At 47.1% G+C, this 19,709-nt stretch overlaps 2 protein-coding genes across 2 annotated transcripts in view; both read right to left on the bottom strand.

The window, feature by feature from the left end:
- The window catches only part of LOC126532127 (transmembrane protease serine 9-like), a 69,958-nt gene extending 56,262 nt beyond the window's left edge, over window positions 1-13,696 (bottom strand). The window contains exons 1-4 of the mRNA XM_055070537.2: window positions 13,449-13,696; window positions 5,360-5,481; window positions 3,927-4,258; window positions 2,955-3,153 (exon numbers count right to left, since the gene is read on the bottom strand). Of these exons, the coding sequence (XP_054926512.1) occupies window positions 2,955-3,153; window positions 3,927-4,258; window positions 5,360-5,456 (628 nt within the window). The 5' untranslated portion in view covers window positions 5,457-5,481; window positions 13,449-13,696. The remainder of the gene's footprint in view (window positions 1-2,954; window positions 3,154-3,926; window positions 4,259-5,359; window positions 5,482-13,448) is intronic.
- Window positions 13,697-14,036: 340 nt separating this feature from the next.
- Window positions 14,037-18,590, bottom strand: LOC126531378 (receptor expression-enhancing protein 6-like). Its single transcript, XM_050178883.3, has 3 exons — window positions 18,032-18,590; window positions 14,258-14,442; window positions 14,037-14,174 (listed from the first exon to the last, which is right to left on the bottom strand). The coding sequence occupies exons 1-3, from the start codon at window positions 18,383-18,385 to the stop codon at window positions 14,138-14,140; spliced, it is 576 nt and encodes a 191-aa protein (XP_050034840.1). The 5' UTR covers window positions 18,386-18,590; the 3' UTR covers window positions 14,037-14,137.
- Window positions 18,591-19,709: the final 1,119 nt, after the last annotated feature.

Genomic DNA, 19,709 nt, shown 5'->3' with positions numbered 1-19,709 from the left:
AATTACTCTTCCAATATAACCGACTAGTATTTGGCCGTACGATCGGGAATCAGAATTGTATAACTCCGGCATAACAACGCGCAAAATGATAGTCCTTACGCACAGCTCATCGCCGGTGGCGTTGCTTGATTACTTGCTTTAGTGTGTGGTTTGAAGCTACTTACTCGTCCTGTCATGCCGAGCAGTTATTGCGGCTGATCGCTATGTTATTAATGGGTAAACTGCAGATCATGGCAGGTGCGCATTGAAATGCCCCCTCTTTCGAAGCTTCTCTTTATGCTTAAACTAAAGGACTTGTGGCTGCACGTGCTGAAAGAACCACACCGCCGCACATGCGTGCAAGATGTATCCGCGACGCGACTATGCAGGCGTCAGGCGGTTGTGCTTCTGCGACATCTCAAGGAAGGGAACTCTCCAATGTGGCGCATACGGAGGGGATAATCGCTAATGCATCAGTGATGTCCGTGCTCGTTTCGTATTAATTGCAAACGGAAGTTTGTCAAGTGGCGGAAGCAGCGCATGAAAACAAAGCACGCTGTCCTGTTGAAGGCGAGACCTCTCGATCAAAAAGCTGCTGACTGTTCGGGCCAGCGCACAAACACACGGACCAAGAAAAGAGAACGACACTTCGTTGGACTCGCAACTAAGTTTAATTGGACAAAAAGCAAGAAATGTGTACATGCAAACTCCAGTGAAGTGTCGTCTGTGTTTCTTTTTTTTTTTTGGTTGGTGTGTTTGTGCGCAGGTTTTTTATGATGAGATAAAGCAATGCCTTGTTGAGTCCAGAATTACGATTTGAAAAATAGAGTAGCGTAGATGTACTAGATGAACACAACGTCGCAAGACGTCGCCACCATGCGCTGCTGTTTCTGCCTATACGCTCAGGCATTCCACTAAAGGCGCCTGCGCTTGTACATACATCAGCACTATGTGCTAAAAACCTTTACTAATAACTGTACGCTCGGGGATAACAGGAAGAGCTAACTTGTTCGTATAAGTACTGCAGTTTACGGAATACCGGTACACCCGGACTGTTCAACCACAAAGCGCGATAAGCCATTTTGTTTCATACTGTGGATTGCTTGATTGAATGAATGGTTGATCAATTGATTGATTGATTGATTGATTGATTGATTGATTGATTGATTGATTGATTGATTGATTGATTGATTGATTATAACGTCCCGAAGCAACACTGAGGATTATGAGGGACACCGTGCTGGAGGACTCCGGAATAATTTTGACCACCTGAAGTTTTTTAACGTGCTCCCACTTATAAGGGCGCGCGCGTTTCTGCATTTCGCCTTCATCGGAAGGCGGTGGCCACGAACGAACGGGAATCGAACCCGCTACTTGGTGCTTTTTCATGCTTTTCTCGTCGAAAGTAAGCAGACGAGCCACTGTATCGCGTGTTGCATGTAACTTGAACCAGGCCTTAAAAAAACACCTGGTACATTTTAGGCGACTGTGACTAACTGCATATTGTTTGTTTCTTAGTTCGTTACTGAGCCTGAGTTTTTGAATCTATCTTTTGAAGTGCAACTTCAAGATTAGCTGATCGGAGGAGTCGTCAAGTTTGCTAAGAAGCGGCCAATGAAGTTCTTTCTATGGGGTTATCTTCTAAGTGTCTTTTTTTCGGGCTCCCAATAAAACTTGCCACATATGAAAAAAAGAAAAAAAAAACAGGGGCATCACTGGACATTTACTGTCCGGCTAGGAGCGCGTATATACAGGTTGCTGTCGGTCTCAATCACATAATACGTACGACCTTCTTTTACTCCACAAAGTCCATTTTATATAGGATGCGCTGTTTGAAATCTGAAAACGCTGATGTAAGGAACAAAAAAACTATACTAGTACTTTTGACACGCTGAAGCGAAGTTTCAGAAAATTACTAAATAGTTATATTCTGCTAATTAGTTTACCTCAAATAAAACTTTTCCTCCACGAATGTACTTCTTATGGTCAGAAATAAAAGTGATGAAGCTTTTAAAATTTATCCTTGTTGTGGAATGGCGCTTGGCCTTTCTTGGTTCAAGTTACGGGAAACAGCCGATACAAGTACACTGATGATTGTGTTAGCAGCACGTAGCCCGTAATCGGAATAAGAATTTTGTGCGCTCTGAATGTTCACCTGGAATATCACGTTCTCCACTTGGAACACACGAAGTTTCCAAAGCAACCGGCTGCACCACCTAGACTCTTCTCTCCGCCTTCGCATCTCAGCTGAACTTTGCCGACACGAAGCTACTCTGCTTTGTCGAATATGTCTAAGGGTAGCCTTCACGAAGTTATTTGCTTTCTGAATTGAATGGGCCGACGACGCCTCGTGTGATGACTGTGGTAGAGAGGAGACTCCTCAACACCTTCTCTGTGACTGTCCTTGCTACAATATACAGAGACAAACGTTCGCAATCGCAATAGCGCGCTTGCACCAAACACCTTTAACAGAGGAAACTCTTTTAGAATACCGACCTCCATCGGCATTCAAGCCATCGCAGCGGAGGGTGACGAGGGCTCTGTTGCAGTTTTTAAAGACAACATACTTGGACAAGCGGCTGTAGCCTGAGCTGATGTTTATAGTGCTACAAGTGCTGCTATGCTGTGCAATGACTTTATGCGGTGACAGTGATGACCGACTGTGCTAGTGTATCTGTGCTTCCTTTCTTTATCTATATCTACTTTCCTGAACTTTACCTCCCATTCCCCTCTCTCCCCAGCGTGGGTAGCAAACCAGATCATCGCATATGGTCAATCTCCCTGCCTTTCTTCTTTATTTTGACTCTTTCTCTCTCTTTGTGCGCTCTCGTTGAGCTCAAAGTCGCAAGGTGACGCCACCAGCGCTGCCTCTCACGTCTACGTCACCGTGGTGTTCTTGTATTCCGTAAATGGCCGTACGTTATACGGACAAGCTAGAACTCCTTAATACTAAAATGAGCGCACGGGATACGTACCTTCCGTGCCCCACAGCTTCTGCGGCCGCGGTCGCTCAGTGGGAGGCTGCCGTGGGCCGCCGAAATCTGGAGGAACTCCTGGTTGGACTCCTCCTCCTCCTCCTTCGCCAACACCTCCGCCACCAGGAAAGAAGGGTGGCCGACTTGGCTGTAATGGCGGACCCAGGACCGGGAAGGTATGCTGTGGTACATAAGGTATCTGCCAGCCGTACGCGTCGCACTCAGACGCAGGAATATGTTTAAGGAAGGCCACAAAACACGGCACACAGGCAGCTGCTTAAACGCTGCCACTTCTTGATGTGCCCTCTTTATCTGAAAATGCAGTGGAAGCAACTTTCGCAGCTTAATTAGCTACACTTACGATAGCGCAATAAGATGGGTTGCACTGGAGGATAAACAAACGTCATGTTTGGTTGCTGTCAGCAGCTGTAGTACTACTTGCTTTTGGTCCATGCCTAACATCAGATTACTTATAGACAACAGAGACTGAATTAGCAAGAGCTTTTGCCTGTGTTTGTAATTGTTTATATTTGTGGTTGTAGTTGTTCATCTGGACACACGTGTGATGCTAGTACGCAGTCACTACCTACGACACTAACTGTAGAATTGGCGATCAGTGCTCAATCTTCAGCTTTTTATTTCGTCCGCATTCATATTAGTTTAATGTTCGAACTGCCCAGCATGCGAGTTATTGATTGAATGAATGAATGAATGAATGAATGAATGAATGAATGAATGAATGAATGAATGAATGAATGAATGAATAGAGGTAAGCCTTAATCGTACGATACGAGTGCGCAATCTTGGACACGATGCAGGTTGGCGGAATGATAATTATAAGTTGCAGCATGCTTTCTGGGCACATTTTCATATTAGTTTCAGTGTGGAACGACGCAGCGCTCGAGTAAACGAATAATCGAATAAATGAACCTCAGAAAGAAGAAACCGCGTACGCTTCGTGCGTAAGTATACCTGCAGAGGGAAGAAGTTGCCGAATCCGTTTCCTCCGAATCCGTTTCCTCCGAATCCGTTTCCTCCGAATCCGTTTCCGCCGAATCCGTTTCCGCCGAAGCCACTACCGAAGTCTCCACCAAATCCTCCATGTCCTCCGCCGCCGCCACCACCACTCTGAGGGCAGCAAACCAGCGACCGACGCTGGGAGAAACCGCACAGCGAGCGCCGTGCCAGGAACTCGTCGTCGAACAGGAAGCGGCACTCCTGGTAAGGCACGCAGCTGCCCGACACGCCCAGCGGTGACTGGCAATGCCCACCGGCAGATGGCAGCTGGTTAGGCGGGAGCACCACTACAAGACACGGCCACGCACGTGTAAGGAACATTGCACAGTCCTGGACGAACAGCAACGTCGCATTAGAAGGGAGGAAGGTAGAGACAATGCCCTGGTTGGTGTTGAGAATGAGTAGCGCCACCCCGACACATACGGGCAGCGTCTAAATTTCTGTGTAATTACGCTGGAAGTAAAAGTGCTTTCGCTTGAGGCCGTTTCCAATTGGCTGACGCCATTTTCCTACAAAAGATACTAGTGGGTGCTCTGGCGCTGCGATACCTCAGCTAACATGGGAGTGATGGTTAGTACATGAATTTGTCTCGGGTTCGTGCCTGGGGCTTCAGACGTTATTGAGGCGTTGTTTATTATGTTTGATAGTTCTATACTTACAGCAATCTCTAAACTCGTGAAGGCAATACGTTTCTGTGCACATGCATACATATTGCGTATTATTTCATTCATAAGGCAGTATTTCGTTGAAGATGATCAGCTTTCAAGGCCACAAAGCGGTCTTAAGCCGAAAGGACGGAACTTAGGCTAATCCACGAGCTATCCAGCATAGGCAGTTTATTTCCTTCCTCCACGATCATTGACATTCTGGTCGAACGACAATACATGCAGATTCTGTTGAATATAGTATTAGAGTGCCCTCCAATAATTACCGCAGGAAGCTCTATGTTACACTCTGGTGTCTGGGCCTCGCATTGTGAAATTGAGCGTAGTGGACCTTCTGGAGCACTAGGAACCCTGCAAAAACTCAAACATATAATATCAAAGCAACTTTGTGGAGTTACCACCGCTTCACGGAGGAGAGGCGCAGCTACAAGCAAGCGTACTTATGAGGGAAGAAGGGCGTTGACCCGACGAAGAAGCGGATCCCGGCTGCTTTTGCTCTGTTGAAATACATTCCCTTGTCTTCTTTTCTTTTAGTTGCCTGGATTCAATATAAGCCATCTTCTAGTGGAGTCATCGACTCTGTTTACGTAGGTCTTCGTTCCCCTAATGGTGATTAGTTGAAACCATCCAAGAAGAGCTCTTGCTTCGCATCGCAAGTGTGATGAAATGCACGTGTTTTGAGACTCCGATACAGGAACAGCGCAAATATGCAAATATACGTACGTAAACGCTTCTCGGGGATCTCCTCCGTGGTCGCCTCGTCATTTTCGGCCAGCACGGTGGCCAACAGGCCTAGCGATAGGAGCACGCACAGTCGCATGATGCCGCCGCCGCCGCTGCTGCTACTGCGGGAAAGGAAGAAACCGCCGCTGCGTCAGGTCCGCTTGCACGCGTGTGCGGCGAGATTTCCGCCGGAGGAACGGCTCGAGAAAGCGACGAGACTCTGCTACCAAGAATGACGACAGAGCGTCCACATACGGCAGGAACATTTGCACACTGGCCGTAACAAGAGAAAACCAAACGAGAAAGTAGCTCGCATGTAGAGCACCTTAACCATGCCATCGCAACTGGAATGGTGACATTAGGTGATAGTTGTACCTGCTATATACCAAAGATATGGCTTGCGAGCTTTGAGCCATGGGGAAGGCATGGGGGAGTTGGAAAAGACAGAAAGTGCCCAAACTTTAGGCGATGGACGCGGGCGACGCTTAGCGATATCATTTCTTTTGATAACCAGGGTGTTTTGTCCTTTTCGTTGGTTTCCCTCTACGTGTATTTCCTTCTTTTGGAATATTTTGCTGTTTCGTTGTGTATGCAAGCTATAGAAACCAAGTAGACCGCCTTCTCGCCTCTGGACGTGGTGTTTAGCGGGCTGTGAACATTGTGGCAGAAATCATGGATCAATACGAGCAGACATTCTAAACCATTTAGGATAAGTTGAATACTTGGAAAATAGACTGGTCCGCACCTAGTGTGGTATACCGACGTATGAACAGTTAGGGCAATTACACTAGGGTATGCTCTCGTCTAAAGCTTTAATCATCAGAAGATGTTCAGTGTACCGGAAGAGCATCGGAAGTGTGCTGTGAACCTGTCTGCCGCTCTCACTTAAATCTTGAATGAGTGTTCTACTCAATATCTTCTTCATGCGTGAGAGCCAATATCTCTTACATAAATTTAATAAGAGAAGGTTCCAATCTGAAACGATCGCACGCACTGAAGACTCTCTGACATAACATTTGCGTGAAATACGCGGTCAGTTTAAATTATTTAATGCAACCACCGAGGCCAGGAATTGAGTTCCCAAACTGAGCGTATTGGGACGATATTACGATCAAATTATTATTTGAAGCTTATTGGTCCTGCAAAGACATTGTTACATTAAAGTAATGAAAGTTGGGCAAGTTTGTTATCTTTGTTATGTTTGTTATTTGTCATCAGCGCTTGCTTTTTCCCTCGCTTTGTGCCTCGTTTGTTGTGAGCGCTGCAGCTTAATAATGATTATTGTTACGTTACCCACCTGATATTATACCAACTTTTTGCCGCTGTCGTAATTTTGTTTTAAGAAGAAATGTTCTCTGTTGACGTTGCAGACTAATGCAACAGTCACATGGAGGACACATTTCAGATGTATTCCCCACGTCTGCGCGCCTATATTACGTCTTATCATAACCGGCCTGTCTTTACGGTCGAAGCGCTTACCACTTTCGCCGGAAAGTAGGTGGGTCTTGTTCTGACTGTAGTTACACTGTCAATGAAAAATGAACGAGAATGCGCAAACTGGGGTTTCTGAATGCCAATCACTCAAATCCGAGAGGTTGAGTCGAATACGGACTGTCTAAATTTCGAATATCTATTTAAATGTTTTCAACCTAGCAGCTTATTTGCGGTGGCATTTCAATAAGAACAGAGAAGATTTTCAGAAAGTAATACCACGAGGTGACGATGTGGCTACATTTTCCTCGTCATCGGCTGCCGCTCAGATAAGGCACATCTAATACTTATTTGGCTCATACATGGAAGCACTATCGCAGCAATACACAACTCACGACGTTACGGCCAGCGTGCAGGATATGAAACCGCTGCGCCTGCGCATGTGGCATTGCGCATTGAGCATGTAGCCTAGCATAGCGCATATAGCTGGGCGCATGTAGCTCAGCGAACAGAAGCTGTTATGCTGAATAATGAATACGGGATCATTGTTGCAGCAGCTTTAAACTCCCTCTGAAAGAAGCAGGAATGTTTCTTCCTTCACCGAGCAAAACTACGCATCTCATGAGGTGAAGCTTCCTTTTTAACTACTTGATATTTTCGAATCCGCACTGCCCACAGATCCTAATTTCGTCTATATTAAACTTGGGACAGCGTATATATAAGCCGCAATCACGCTTGATGTCTTACAACGCTTCCCGGTTTCGTGGTTGCCGCTAATTTTGCCGTTGCTATTCTCGCTCCTTCGAAGCATTCAGCATGGAACATGGTATTCATGGGATGATTGCAATAGGGAGCGGGGTCGTGCCTTGGGCGCTCTTGACCTGGACCTGAACGTCATCGCGCCTTCTCAAAGTGCACTCGCTGAAAATACTCTGCAGCGGCAGCGCCGTGACAGAAACAAGGCCGTGATTGAGCCTAACGCAACACCGACTGCACACGAGGGAGGCGAGTGCACGCACGACACGAGCTAGGCAGGAGTATGTGTAATCAGTCCTTAGCTAAACTATGACCTTTCAAGTCGCTTCTTTCGTTGAGCGTAGCGCTAAATGTGTTCCTGAGAATAATTTATAGCGTTGAAGAGGTCGCTAACAGAAAAAAAGGAACCGTTGAAAGGGCTTTCCGAAGGCAAACATTCCATCACCTGCAGAAAATGATCGAAATGTTTCTTTCGGGACAGCGAACCCGGGAGTCTCCCCGGCAAACTCGGCATGACAGATATTTGTTTCCACAGTCGTCCAAGTGTACGGTCCCTTCTTTTTTTCGCGCTCCTCTACAACATAGCTTTGGCTAGGTGGTCGACAATATTAAGGAAGGGTATAATTATGATTAGAGTTTCCATATATGTGAATGACGTATCCTTTATACTGTTTCTTATTAAACATATAAATTCGGAAATTGGTAATGAATGGAATACACTTGCTCTTCGAGCCTACCATTGCGGAATTCGTCTAGAGTTGTCGGCAGAGGTAACATCTTTTACGCTCTTCATCGGTGAAGGTCGACGTCCAACTCGCCAAAAATTAAATTCTGGGGCTGCAAAATCTAAGGCCTTATTACGAGGCACGCCGTATAATTTTGACCACTGGCCTTTTTCAACGCGCATACGTGCACAGTTTACGGGCGTTTCTTTTTTATTCCGTCCCCATCGCAATCACGCCGCCGCGGCCATGATCGAACCCGCCTCGAGCTAAGAAGCGCACCGCCATCGCCACTGGGCTACCGTGACATGTGCGCCACTTGCCCGAAGTTATTGTTCGGCTTTAGCTATATTGATTTGTAAGGCAAAAAAAGAAAAGATTCTCACTACCACTGTGGATGGCACGTTGCTGGGAAATATCGCCGTTGACACTGTTGTTTCATATGCGGTCTCAATGCTGAATAGTCTCATGGGCGCAGACTGGGGCAGGTATATTCTTTTTACACTGAAGCTGCAGCATGCGGCGGGCTGCAGCAAAGCGTTTTACCTGTTGCCATTCGTATCTACACCAGACATCCGATGTGAGTGCATTCATTGCTGATGACAGGCAAGGCCTTGGGAATCCCTCAAAACGTTTTTCATCGACCATTATACTAGTTAGAATCTCGGATTGTTATTTTTGCCCTTACAAGCGTCTCGGGGTCTTCCTATGCAGCATTTCCGCTTCGGAGGACTTCAAAGGCTCAACCCACCAAGCCTTACTTCCATGTTCGCAGTCTCGTCGTTTGTCGCACTTCAGTATCGCGACGATCTCGAGCGTTTCAGGCACTGGCTGAAAAACTGTCAGGACCCGCAATGGTAGATCGAGATGCCGCACTGACGCGCAACCAGGTACAGTCGCTCGACGCAGAATGATGGGCACTAGTGTTTCATGAACGATCGCTCGAGGTGGAGCCATTAGTAAAATGTGTGTCATGCAGCTACGCGTGTGCACAGATATCAGTGAACGCGAAAATAATCGCTTTTGCAGCTGCTTTGGTCATTGCTCAATTCAAGGTCTCATGAGCTAGCCGTTTCAACGGAACGGTAACTTATATTTCAGCTGAGCGCGAAGACGCCGAAGCAGCACCGGAAACCAAATTTCGCAAAACGCAAGTGGTTCAAAGAATCACTGAAGTCTGGAAAATAGTTGCTGGGCTATTTAAAGCATCACTAAGAAGCAGGATTCAATTTGGAGTGTTAAAGAATTCTTGAAGCATAACTTGCGACATAACTTCGAAGGTAATGAAGCTACATACAACTCAGCATGGACGGCATGAATGAAACGCCCTGTTTCTCCAGGCACCAAAACTTCAGAAGGACCAGCAGTATGCTAAAGTGATGAACTAGCAACAGCTCTTACTGGTGTGCCTTTCTTCAAGTTAATGCTGCATTTCCAGAATGTTTATTCGTTTACTTGTTCCCCTTACTAGCGGACAGTGTCCCACTACGTCCAAAGAAGCCTATTATTGTTCTATTTGAAGAATGAAAGTAGGGAAATGGAGAAGGTAGGTGGAATAAACTAAAATGGGCTCTACGATTAAAGCGTTTTCGGCAGTGACGCAAGTTCCAAGAGGTTCATGTTCTACCACGCGAGCGTACTATAATGTAAGCTCTCTAACAAACGTAAGTTTGATGTCCTAAACGGAGACCAAGCTTCGTGCTGGATTCAATAAAACGAAGGCGAAGAGAAAGAAGGGAAAGAAAACGAGGAGGTGGATGATTTGCAATAAGTTAATGGTTTGCAAACGTTTTTTTTGTAGCTTTACTCATTTTCTCTCTTCAATATTCCTTTCGCTGAAATTGAATTCGAAACTTCTTATTAATTCGGTGTTTAATCTCTCCTACATTACTACCTCTTCCATAATTTGCTTCAGTTAGTACACTCACGCGCGCACTATTTCTGTGTTTTTCCAGGTATTTGATTTTGTTCTTTTTTGTTTCTCCTCTTAGAATGAGAATTTCTCTTAAGGTGCCTCCTGCCGCATGATGCTCAACCTTATCCCCTAAAATGCATATATACCCGCCATAAATGAGGTTCATCATCAGCATCATCTCTAACATCGTAATCATTATCATCTACATTATGTTTCGTTGCAGTGTGGCCTCTAAAAACATTACGTGCTCAAACTTTCGCCGTTGACTCAACTTGGTGCTCGCGGTGACGCGTAGGCACCATTAATAATCGTAGACATGGGCGTGGCTGCTGACGCATTTGACCAAGTCGTGTTTCGAAGGTGCCTAGGATGGCATGTGGTGTTAGTTGTTATCTTGCATACGTCGGCGATATCTTGCATATATCTTGTATTGCAGCGATTCACCGCACCTTAGCACCTTTGTCGCAAATCCTAGACATGTCTTTTGTCTGCGTACACACCAGTTGGAAGTCTATGCGATTCACCCTCCTTTTGTAGTTGTCCTTGCTAGTCCCCGCTTGGCTTGTGTCCATTTCGACGCAACTTTCAAGAACAATGCCAAGGTGCATTTCTCCTTAACGTAAGCTTCTTCTTTTTTTTATTCCTATCCTTTAGTTTTCACGGCTTTGAATATGTTACGAGCTCGGGCTTGCTGCGCCCAGCATGGCTTCCGCAGAGTGGTCTCACGTCCTTGACTCCAGTGGTCCAGTGGGGGGGGGGGGTCAAAACATCGCCTTTCGCAAGTCCGCGCATCTAGTCTGCTGGCGCATTTAGCCTTCTCGCTGGGAACCGCCATGGACGCCGCGATGTAGCCGGCAACATAGTTTATCACCACTTCCTGGAAGGCGCGCAATCGTTCGCGTTCGCCGGCGGCTTGGGAACGATCTGTGGTATTACTTTACCGAACGACAAGGGTTGCTTGTTAGCACACGGAGGAGGTCCTGACTGGCCTCCTTTATGAATGCTTGTCTGTTTCTAAGTGTCTCCGTCATCCACGATCGTAATGGAGCCTTAGTTCCTACGCAAAAAGCACGAATTCGTGTCGGATGTTCTGCAATGTATATAACACGAGTGATATTGGTGTGGCTAAAGAGATGAAAGCGAAAATTGCTACCTGTCTGAATGATTAAGTAATTAACGACGGAATTCGCATCGGAAGTAGTGGTACTTTCGAAAGACGGTGTAGTATTTCGCCCCCGCACCTATTGCGGCCTGGTGAATCGAGAGATTGAGCCATTCCCACTTTGAACGCTGTGTGTTTGTCGATATCGATGATGAGACCGGAGGCTATCGTGAATCTGTCTACGCCAAGGCCACTGTGACAGCTCTCAGTCGGTGAAGAAAACAAATTATCGCATCCGTGATGCCTTTTCACATCTTGGTATACAATTAACTTCCATTCAGGTAGAAAGTTCCCGAGATAGATCCAAGTAATTCAACCAAGTTTTGAAGTACTCAAAAGCCAAATTTCGTAATTCGTGCACGAACGAGGTGGAAATAAAGCTGACGTATTTAACGACATGTCTTGCTCGTAAAAAAGGCGAAGTATAGAAAAAGAATTAAAGCGCAGTACGCGCCCGTTTTAATCTACCTTTTCTGGCAAGCTCGCTTCTCACTACCTCGAACTTCATGCTTCGTTTTTAAGTATGAAATGCTTTTGGCTCCCGTTGTCGACGACCTTCAAGTGACCTTGAGCCACAAGCCAGAGCCATTATCCGGGCACTCAGACGAGAACATCCGGACAGGATGTGAGGACAACGCAAGATCATCCTGGCAACAAGACAAGACCACATTACATACGCTAGTTCTTTCCCAAACAAGTTACAAGAAATATTGCTTCCGAGTTCTTCCTAAAGTTTCTTCGCAATATCACTCAAGCTGTAACTTCTAGTACGCTGAAGTTTTATTTGTCATTTCATATAGCGACGTTCAAAAGCCAGATACAGGGCACTATGCACTTGATTCTCATCTTTTGGCGCTGAGGGCTCTTTTAAACGCCAGCCGTCCGTTAGTACCGCGGCGCGTCCGGCAGCGTCCAAGCCGGCAGCGTTCTGCACACCACGAACGGCTGTTTGACCAAGACGAGACTTCCAATGAGCTTCTGTCTGTGACAGGAAAATATTGCGCCCATATGGACCAGTGTACAGTGTGGCGTGATGTGGTGTGGTGTGCTGTGGTTTGCCGTGGAGAACATGCCCTACACCTATTTTATGAGTTTGGCTAGTATCATCTCCATCCAATCTGCTTTGCCGGTAGCCATTTCATGCTTATGTCTACTCTCGATTACGGGAGAGCCAGGATTTTTTTTTTCGGATGCACCGACAATAACACGATATAATCGAAACTAGTGAAGGCAGACCAATATTAATCAGGATTTTAGTGCGAACGACGGGGTAGTTATTCGTCGCTGTTAAAATGAAAACCAAGACTATCGGGGCAAGTCACAATAAGGCCGGTATGCGTGGCCCGCTACATTAATTTTAGCTTGCCGAAGGGATACGCCGTGCAGCAACTTCGCACTGCCGGTTGTATCAGAGATATGTCCTCGATTAGCCACCAGCAGTGCGTGAATATCGAGCGTTAAACTAATTTCGCAGATAACTGTGCATCCAAGATGACTGTTCTATGAAAAAAAAAAAGAAAACACTCCATCAACCGAGTACTAATCCCACCTGAAGACTGAAGTCTTCAGGCGGGATTACGTCATGCAGCAACCTCGCACTGCTGGTTGTATCGGAGATATGTCCTCGATTAGCCACCAGCAGTGCGTGAATATCGAGCGTTAAACTGATTTCGCAGATAACTGTGCATCGAAGATGAGTGTTCTCTGAAAAAAAAAAAGAAAACACTCCTTCAACAGAGTACTAATCCCGCCTGAAGACTGAAGTCAGTCGGAGATATGTCCTCGATTAGCCACCAGCAGCGCGTGAATATCGAGCGTTAAACTAATTTCGCAGATAACTGTGCATCGAAGATGAGTGTTGTCTGAAAAAAAAAAAAAAAAAGAAAGCACTCCTTCAACCGAGTAATAATCCCGCCTGAAGTCATTGACCGCGGATTCAAACTGCTATGCGAGGCAGGCAAATAACAGGACACCGCTAGATGAAGGATTCGTCCTGTGCAAGCGTCTTGGACCGAAACAAACGCATCGGCCTCGGGCGCGGAGCTAGCCGCCGCCGATTTGAATCTTGCGGTTTCTTGTGCTAGTGCCAAAAGATTTCTTTACCTTTGAAGTGTCGAAGCCGGATCAACCACTTTTTCACACACGAGGGCTTCCGGCGCCCAAAATAAATCGGCCGCTCCAGGAAGGCGCACACCGAACTCGTTCTGACCGCAGTAAGCGAGCTCCCCGGGTTCTTGTAGGTATACTCCGCGAGTGCCGCCCCAACTCCTCCAGTGGTGCGCACCACGTCAGCTTCACGCAGTGCTTTCCTCACGCACCGAGAAAACCAAGCGCAGGAGCTCACGGGTTCACAATCCGTAGGGAGTTGTGAGCGGCGCTTTTGCGTCGCATGCGGTTGAGGGAGGGTCACCCAGGTATCAAGGGAGAGGGTATTGGGGGTGGTGCAGGTCAAAGTGCTCACGGCCATATCTGACCGCTACTGAACGAGCGAGCGAGGGGTCGAGCCGAGAACAACGCACCGAGTCCACTCACCCGAGGAAGGCCGGTCGCAGCGGATTGGCGACCCACCGGGGAAATCAGCCTCCGGTTTGCGGATCGCGAGAGAGCGCGCGCGGTGGCGCTGCGCTCAAGGCTAACCGCCTTCGCTGCCGCCGCCGTATGCGCGAGTCAACCAGCCACTGTGCCACTCCGTCACTGCGGGGGGGTTTCCCCCAAAAAGAATTTTTTATTGCCAGATCGGGGCGACATACAACACCGGTCACCATCGACAGACCTCCGAGAAACGGGCATCTTCAAGCGACGACACCCGACCGGCGTTCAGGGGAGCCACTGAGAGGAAGAACAAAACAGTGCACGTCGCACACACACACACGCACACTCGAAGACATCCCGTTCTCGTCGCATTATTTTACCTCGCGCGCACTTTGTCGCGTCGCTCGTCTCCCGAAGGTGGCTGGAGCGGCGGCGACGCGGCCTTCTTGGCTATCGACGTCCCGGCGCCCTGTGACCGGAACAGGCGGTGCGCCAGCAGCTTGTTGTAGATGTAGTCCGACCCGTTGCTCTCGGTGGGCATCGCGCACCAGGCGAGTAGCAGGAACTGCGCGTGCGCGTCGGGCACAAAGAGCGGTGAGCGCAACCTTAACATACCACGGGAGAGCAACGAACGAGGCTTTTTTTGATGTTGTAATTCAGAATTGCTTAAAGTGTCGGTGCTGCGCCAATGCTGCTTTCCCGAGCGTTGCCGTTTACTTCCTGTGAAAACTACCACCTTGCAGCTCGCAAAAGTTTCCACGGTTGTACTACAACCAAAACGAAACGCGCCAAAACTCGAGGCGTGCCGATTAAAGATGGGAATGTAATAGAAATACCCGTTCAACTGACGGAAATAGAATGTCATGTGAGAATTACTAATACTGTCTTCAAAGACATTCCGGTCAAGTCCATACCTACGTATCTGAGTGCGCTTACCATCGCACTGCTTTCCCAATAAATGTGTTCCTGGAACGACACTCCGGCACATGGTAGTTGACTTCTATGTGACCATGCGAAAGAAATCTCTGGCTTTCCGCTAAGAAATTGGTCGATTTCATTCTAGTTTGTCGACAGTGAAATGACTAATTTCCTTGACTGGCTCTAACGACAAGTATTGAATTAAGCGTCTCAAACAAGGATACGCTCGGCCATAGCTGAATTTTGCAATTATAGAAGCACAGTACTTTTAGGCTTGGTGTTGTGGCCGAAGGAATCAAGGGTAAATGAGGAAAGAAGGAAGTATTATTGCATTGAGTGCTGTTAAATATTTTAATATGGCATTGACTTCAAGTTAGCCGCTCTGGTCGGGTAGCGGCTTCGGCGTTGCGCTGCGAAGCCCGAGCGCACCGCGGCTCGAATTCAGGCCGCATTTCAAGGGACAACAACATACAAAAACACCCGTGTACTGTGCACTGGGTACACGTTCAAGTAAGCCAGGTAGTCGAAAATAATTCAAGTACCCCACTACGGCTTGCCTCATAATCAGATCGTGGTTGTGGCACGTGAAGCTTCAGAATTTGATTGTTTTCATAGACTTAATTCGTAATACACAAATCTTTGTACACCGCCCGTGTGAGCCAAATTCCAACCTCCGTTCGGTCTGCATTTCCGTGTCCTCGTTTCCTTTCTATCTACCATCTTATCGAAAACTCAATATCATTGTGGCACTTCTCTCTGCAGTACAGTCTATACCTTCGGTGACAGATTTCTTTTGCATTAGCTATCTTGAAGAATCCCTCATCGATCCCGATTCTGCTCGAGAAAACTGTGGCGCTAAGAGGACACAATAGGAGTAACCAGAAATACCACTAGGCTGGAAAATGTGTCAAGATATAACGGCCCAACTTTAGGTGCAGTGTAAAGAGAACTTTCATGGGACGGACGATAACATAAAAAAGAGGGTGAAAACAAAAAGCGCATGCGATCGTAGCAGCTTCGTGATGACAGTGCCTGCTCCCAAGCTCGACCTTAGGAACAGTTCCAATGTGAACACGACACTTGGTGAAGCAACAAGATAACCCCACCCGAAGCTTCAAAATTCGTTTGCAGAGCTCATTGATGCCCATCATCGGCCACTGCCGTATCGAAAACGAAGTACGATGTTTCGACATCAGCGTCGCCGTACCGCTTGGTGATTGCATTAGACCGGACTCGCCTCAATTACAGACTGGATAAAATCAGTTTAAATCGTGTTACAAGGCTAGCAAGACGTCACGAAGTGCTGCCGAAATCAGTTCAACTCAAGCGGGTGTTTGCGCTTGAGATAACGAACCACTACGGCAATGAATTCACTAGCAACTTCGCTGTTTAAAGTTCAACACGCATTTGAAAGTTGGACACAGACTTGAACACAAAACTATACTTGAAACTATAGACCATATTTTGTAGCATCCCTGCTCGTTTGTAACTGTTAGCATTTGCAGTTGCCTGAGAAATGAGGCGCCTAGTGGGCCTTTCCCCAGTGACAATTTCAGGATTTAACGACATTCTATCAGTTTTCCGGAAGGTGTCAGCTCTTGTCAGTGCAAAGCGGGGCGTCATGCCAGCCCAGAAATCTCTTGCAGCGAACACTTTCTCCATGCCATACGGGACAGCGTTAACGGGCTCGTGGCAAAGTCTAAAAGAGTCAGCGCGTCTCTTTAGCCGCTCGCTGGGACTGCATTATCAGTCGACACTTATTTTAGGTTGAATGTTTTTTCACTTGGCGTCAAAATAAATGCGATGACACATCCTCTACACCGAAGGGCAATAGCTGCTGTCGTGTCGCGGGTTGTTTTCCAATCATCCACGGTTTTGCGGAATGGTTCCGAATTGTGTGACGAAGCCTTGAATCCCGACTTAATCGTGTCGGATCAATAATTTGTTTCCTATTCGCAGCTGGTGAGATTGGAAGCCCGACCTCTCAACAAGCGTGGGTGCGTACTACAAAAGTATTGAAAAATGATCAGCGGGGCACTAAGAACTAAGAAATAACGAATTGCGTGTTCAACACTACAACCAAAAGTGAAGATGAACTTACTAAAGTGTGACAAACTCCAAAATTACGTTCTAAAAGGAGATATTGCAATAGGATATTGTCAGCAGCTACTTCTGATGTTACCTCATTTTAATTAATCAAAAATTCAAGGAAGCAGGGCCCGTATTTACAAGAATTTGCAACACTACAACCGAAAGTGAGGACAAACTTGCTAAAGCGTGACAAACTCCAAAATTACCTCTGAAACGGCAATAAGATATTGACCGCAGCAACTTCTGCTGGTACCTCATTTAAACGAAATAAATGTTCTAGGAAACAGTGCCCCAACTTACGAGGTGCTCTTACGCTAAAGCAGCTGAACTGCCATGTAGCCAATCGCGATATTGAACATATTAGTTAAGCTGCCAGCCAATGGCAAAGAACACTCCCGAAAAAAAGCTTTATTTGAATTCGGCCCCAGATATATAAAAACCTGATTTAAGCAGCGCCCTATTTCAAAATCCTTGTACCGTAAATGCGCCTTTCTTGCGAAGGAAAATATACGTTAATTTCATCTTGGTACTCATCCATATTGGACTCGGCGCGTTCGAACACTGCGCAGTAAGAATTCTCAAGACCAGTAGGTTTTATTCTAGCGTCCGCCTCGGCTGTTTAGACAATGTACGATTTCAAATAGATCGATAGCGTTAAAGATATTAAGCCCTGCCTGATTGACCACAGCGATGCACATTCATTACGCATACAACTTTCGCCAAGTGAGTCGCGACCAAGTTGGCACATTAGTTGCCATGGCGCCTATGAATTAATAAAAAAAAAGGCACACGGGGCACGCGCTAAATGCGCCAGTGTCGAAGTTTTCTCAAGCTGCTAAAGGCTATGTTGACAGCCGCCTTCTTGAACTGCTGTGGGCAGACGGAATTTAGTTCTACAGCTCAAGATGGTGGCCCTCGGAGAACCCTATAGGGCAAGTAGTCGGCGCATGCGCTTGGAACCTAGTAGAAGAAAAAAACTTACGCTCGCCAAAGCAAAACGAAACACATTGATGCTTTGCGGCCAGTAATGGTCGCCGAAGCGTTGATATTTGTCTCGTTTTGCTCTGGTGAATGTACGTTCCCTTCAAGATCGGCTCTGCCCTCGAGAGGCGTTTTTTTACCCTCAAAATTTTCGACTACAGTACCTTGAACATGTGGATTTTGATGAAGTAGCGGCCGATCAAGCGCACGAGCCAGCCAAAGTAGACGTTGAGGAAGATGTATATGACCCAGTAGGAGGTCCACTTCTGCAGGGCCACAGGGTCCTGTCGCTCGAGGGCCCGCAGGGAGCCCAGCACGCCGACCAGGGCGGTTATCGTCTGGCAGAGGAAGGCGCTCATCATGTCCATGGCGAACATGATCGCCACGACGCCCATCGCGCCGTAGGCCAGGTACTCGCGGCGAACCCTCGTCTGGCGTTCGAATTTCTCCAGCGCGGTGTCGATGGGGCCCCGCTCCCGCAGCAGGCGTCCCAGCTCGTCGCCCAGCTCCTGCGCCATGGTGCTCGCAGCCTTCCGGTCGCCGTCGACGAGGCGCTGGGCTCGGGGCAGGCTACGCTTTCGGGGAGCGGGAGGAGAATTTTTCGCCGGCACGCCAGCCGCTGCCCGCTGCCACCGTCGCCCCGATCCGTTGAACGCCGCGAGCTCCGCGCGAGCACCCCTGGAACGCCGCGAGCTCGTTTCGAGCTTCTTCCTCCTCCACTGGCCTGCAGAAAGAAAAAGACAATAATGAAAGAGTCAACTACATCCCGACGCTAAAGAAGGCGAAGTCGACGTACATATTTGTTCGAATAATTCGGTGAATAAATGTTAATTACACCTCTCTATTCTGACCCTTTCGGTCTCTTTTTCATGTTCAGTAGTCACTTATTTCACATTTTATTTGTGTCGTATTCTACGCGCAATTACGTCGACCTTGTCTTCTTTAGCGTCGATAGTTGGTTGACGCTTTCTTTTTTATTGACCAAGAGGCCAGGTGGGCCGATTACGGAGATGGTGCAGTCTATGGTGCAACGTGGTTAATCCTTGACTATAATGAAGCTAATTACGCCGGTACCGTTAATTTTACCTAATTTGGGACTAAATTTCTAACTTCTTGTTTCGTTGAGATCTACATTTCTATACATATTGCGACTCACTACGATGCTTTGCAGGCGAGATAGGGCGCTTTTTTTTTCTGGAAGCGGTTACAAAATACCCAGATCTCAAGTTCGCCAATGCCGTGTGAAGTCAACAAAGAAGACTTTGTCCTAAAAAAAGAGAACTCCTTCGGTGATGACGATGATCATTTTAGAAATTGTGGCACTTATCTCGCCCGTCGTGAATCGTCCAAGAATTACGAGGCGAATTACAAATTAAAAGAACTTGCGGGGTATCGAGTGTTTGGGGTCGTTCTATTGGATCCTTGACGTCATTAGAAATCTAGTTTCGAGATGATAAAGGGCTTACTTGACTGTTTGAGAAGAACTGTTGGTTAGTGTGTTGGAAGGAGGTTCTAATCTGTGGACGCACAGAGGAAACAGACGGGACGTATCCTGTGCTAAAAGAGCCAGAAGTCTAGCTTGTCTGTAGGATGTTAGTAGCGAATGTCGCCGCAATTATCCAGGATGGCAAAGCGTGATGTCGCATGACGCAATCACATATCCCAGTTTCTCGCAGATGTAGGCGTAAATGCTTGGAGCTAGTGGCACATTGTTGTAGCTTCTGGCTCTTTTAGCACAGGATACGTTCCTTATGTTCCCTCTGTGCGTTTACAGATTAAAACGTCTTTTCTACACAATAACGAACAGTTTTTCCAATGGTGTGCGCCTTGACCAACTATGTA

This window comes from Dermacentor andersoni, chromosome 5 (assembly GCF_023375885.2).
Source record: "Dermacentor andersoni chromosome 5, qqDerAnde1_hic_scaffold, whole genome shotgun sequence".
In the NCBI taxonomy this organism is placed as follows: domain Eukaryota; kingdom Metazoa; phylum Arthropoda; class Arachnida; order Ixodida; family Ixodidae; genus Dermacentor; species Dermacentor andersoni.
This window is presented reverse-complemented; position numbering and strand designations above follow the sequence as displayed.

Bases quoted from the DNA above. Each gene is read 5' to 3' on its own strand.
- LOC126531378 (XM_050178883.3), bottom strand. From the start codon at position 18,385: ATGGCGCAGGAGCTGGGCGACGAGCTGGGACGCCTGCTGCGGGAGCGG. The intron at 14,443-18,031 runs GTACTGTAGTCG...GCGCACGCGCAG, and splicing joins TCAAAATCCACATGTTCAAG to TTCCTGCTACTCGCCTGGTG. The intron at 14,175-14,257 runs GTAAAATAATGC...TCTTCCTCTCAG, and splicing joins CGCGACAAAGTGCGCGCGAG to TGGCTCCCCTGAACGCCGGT.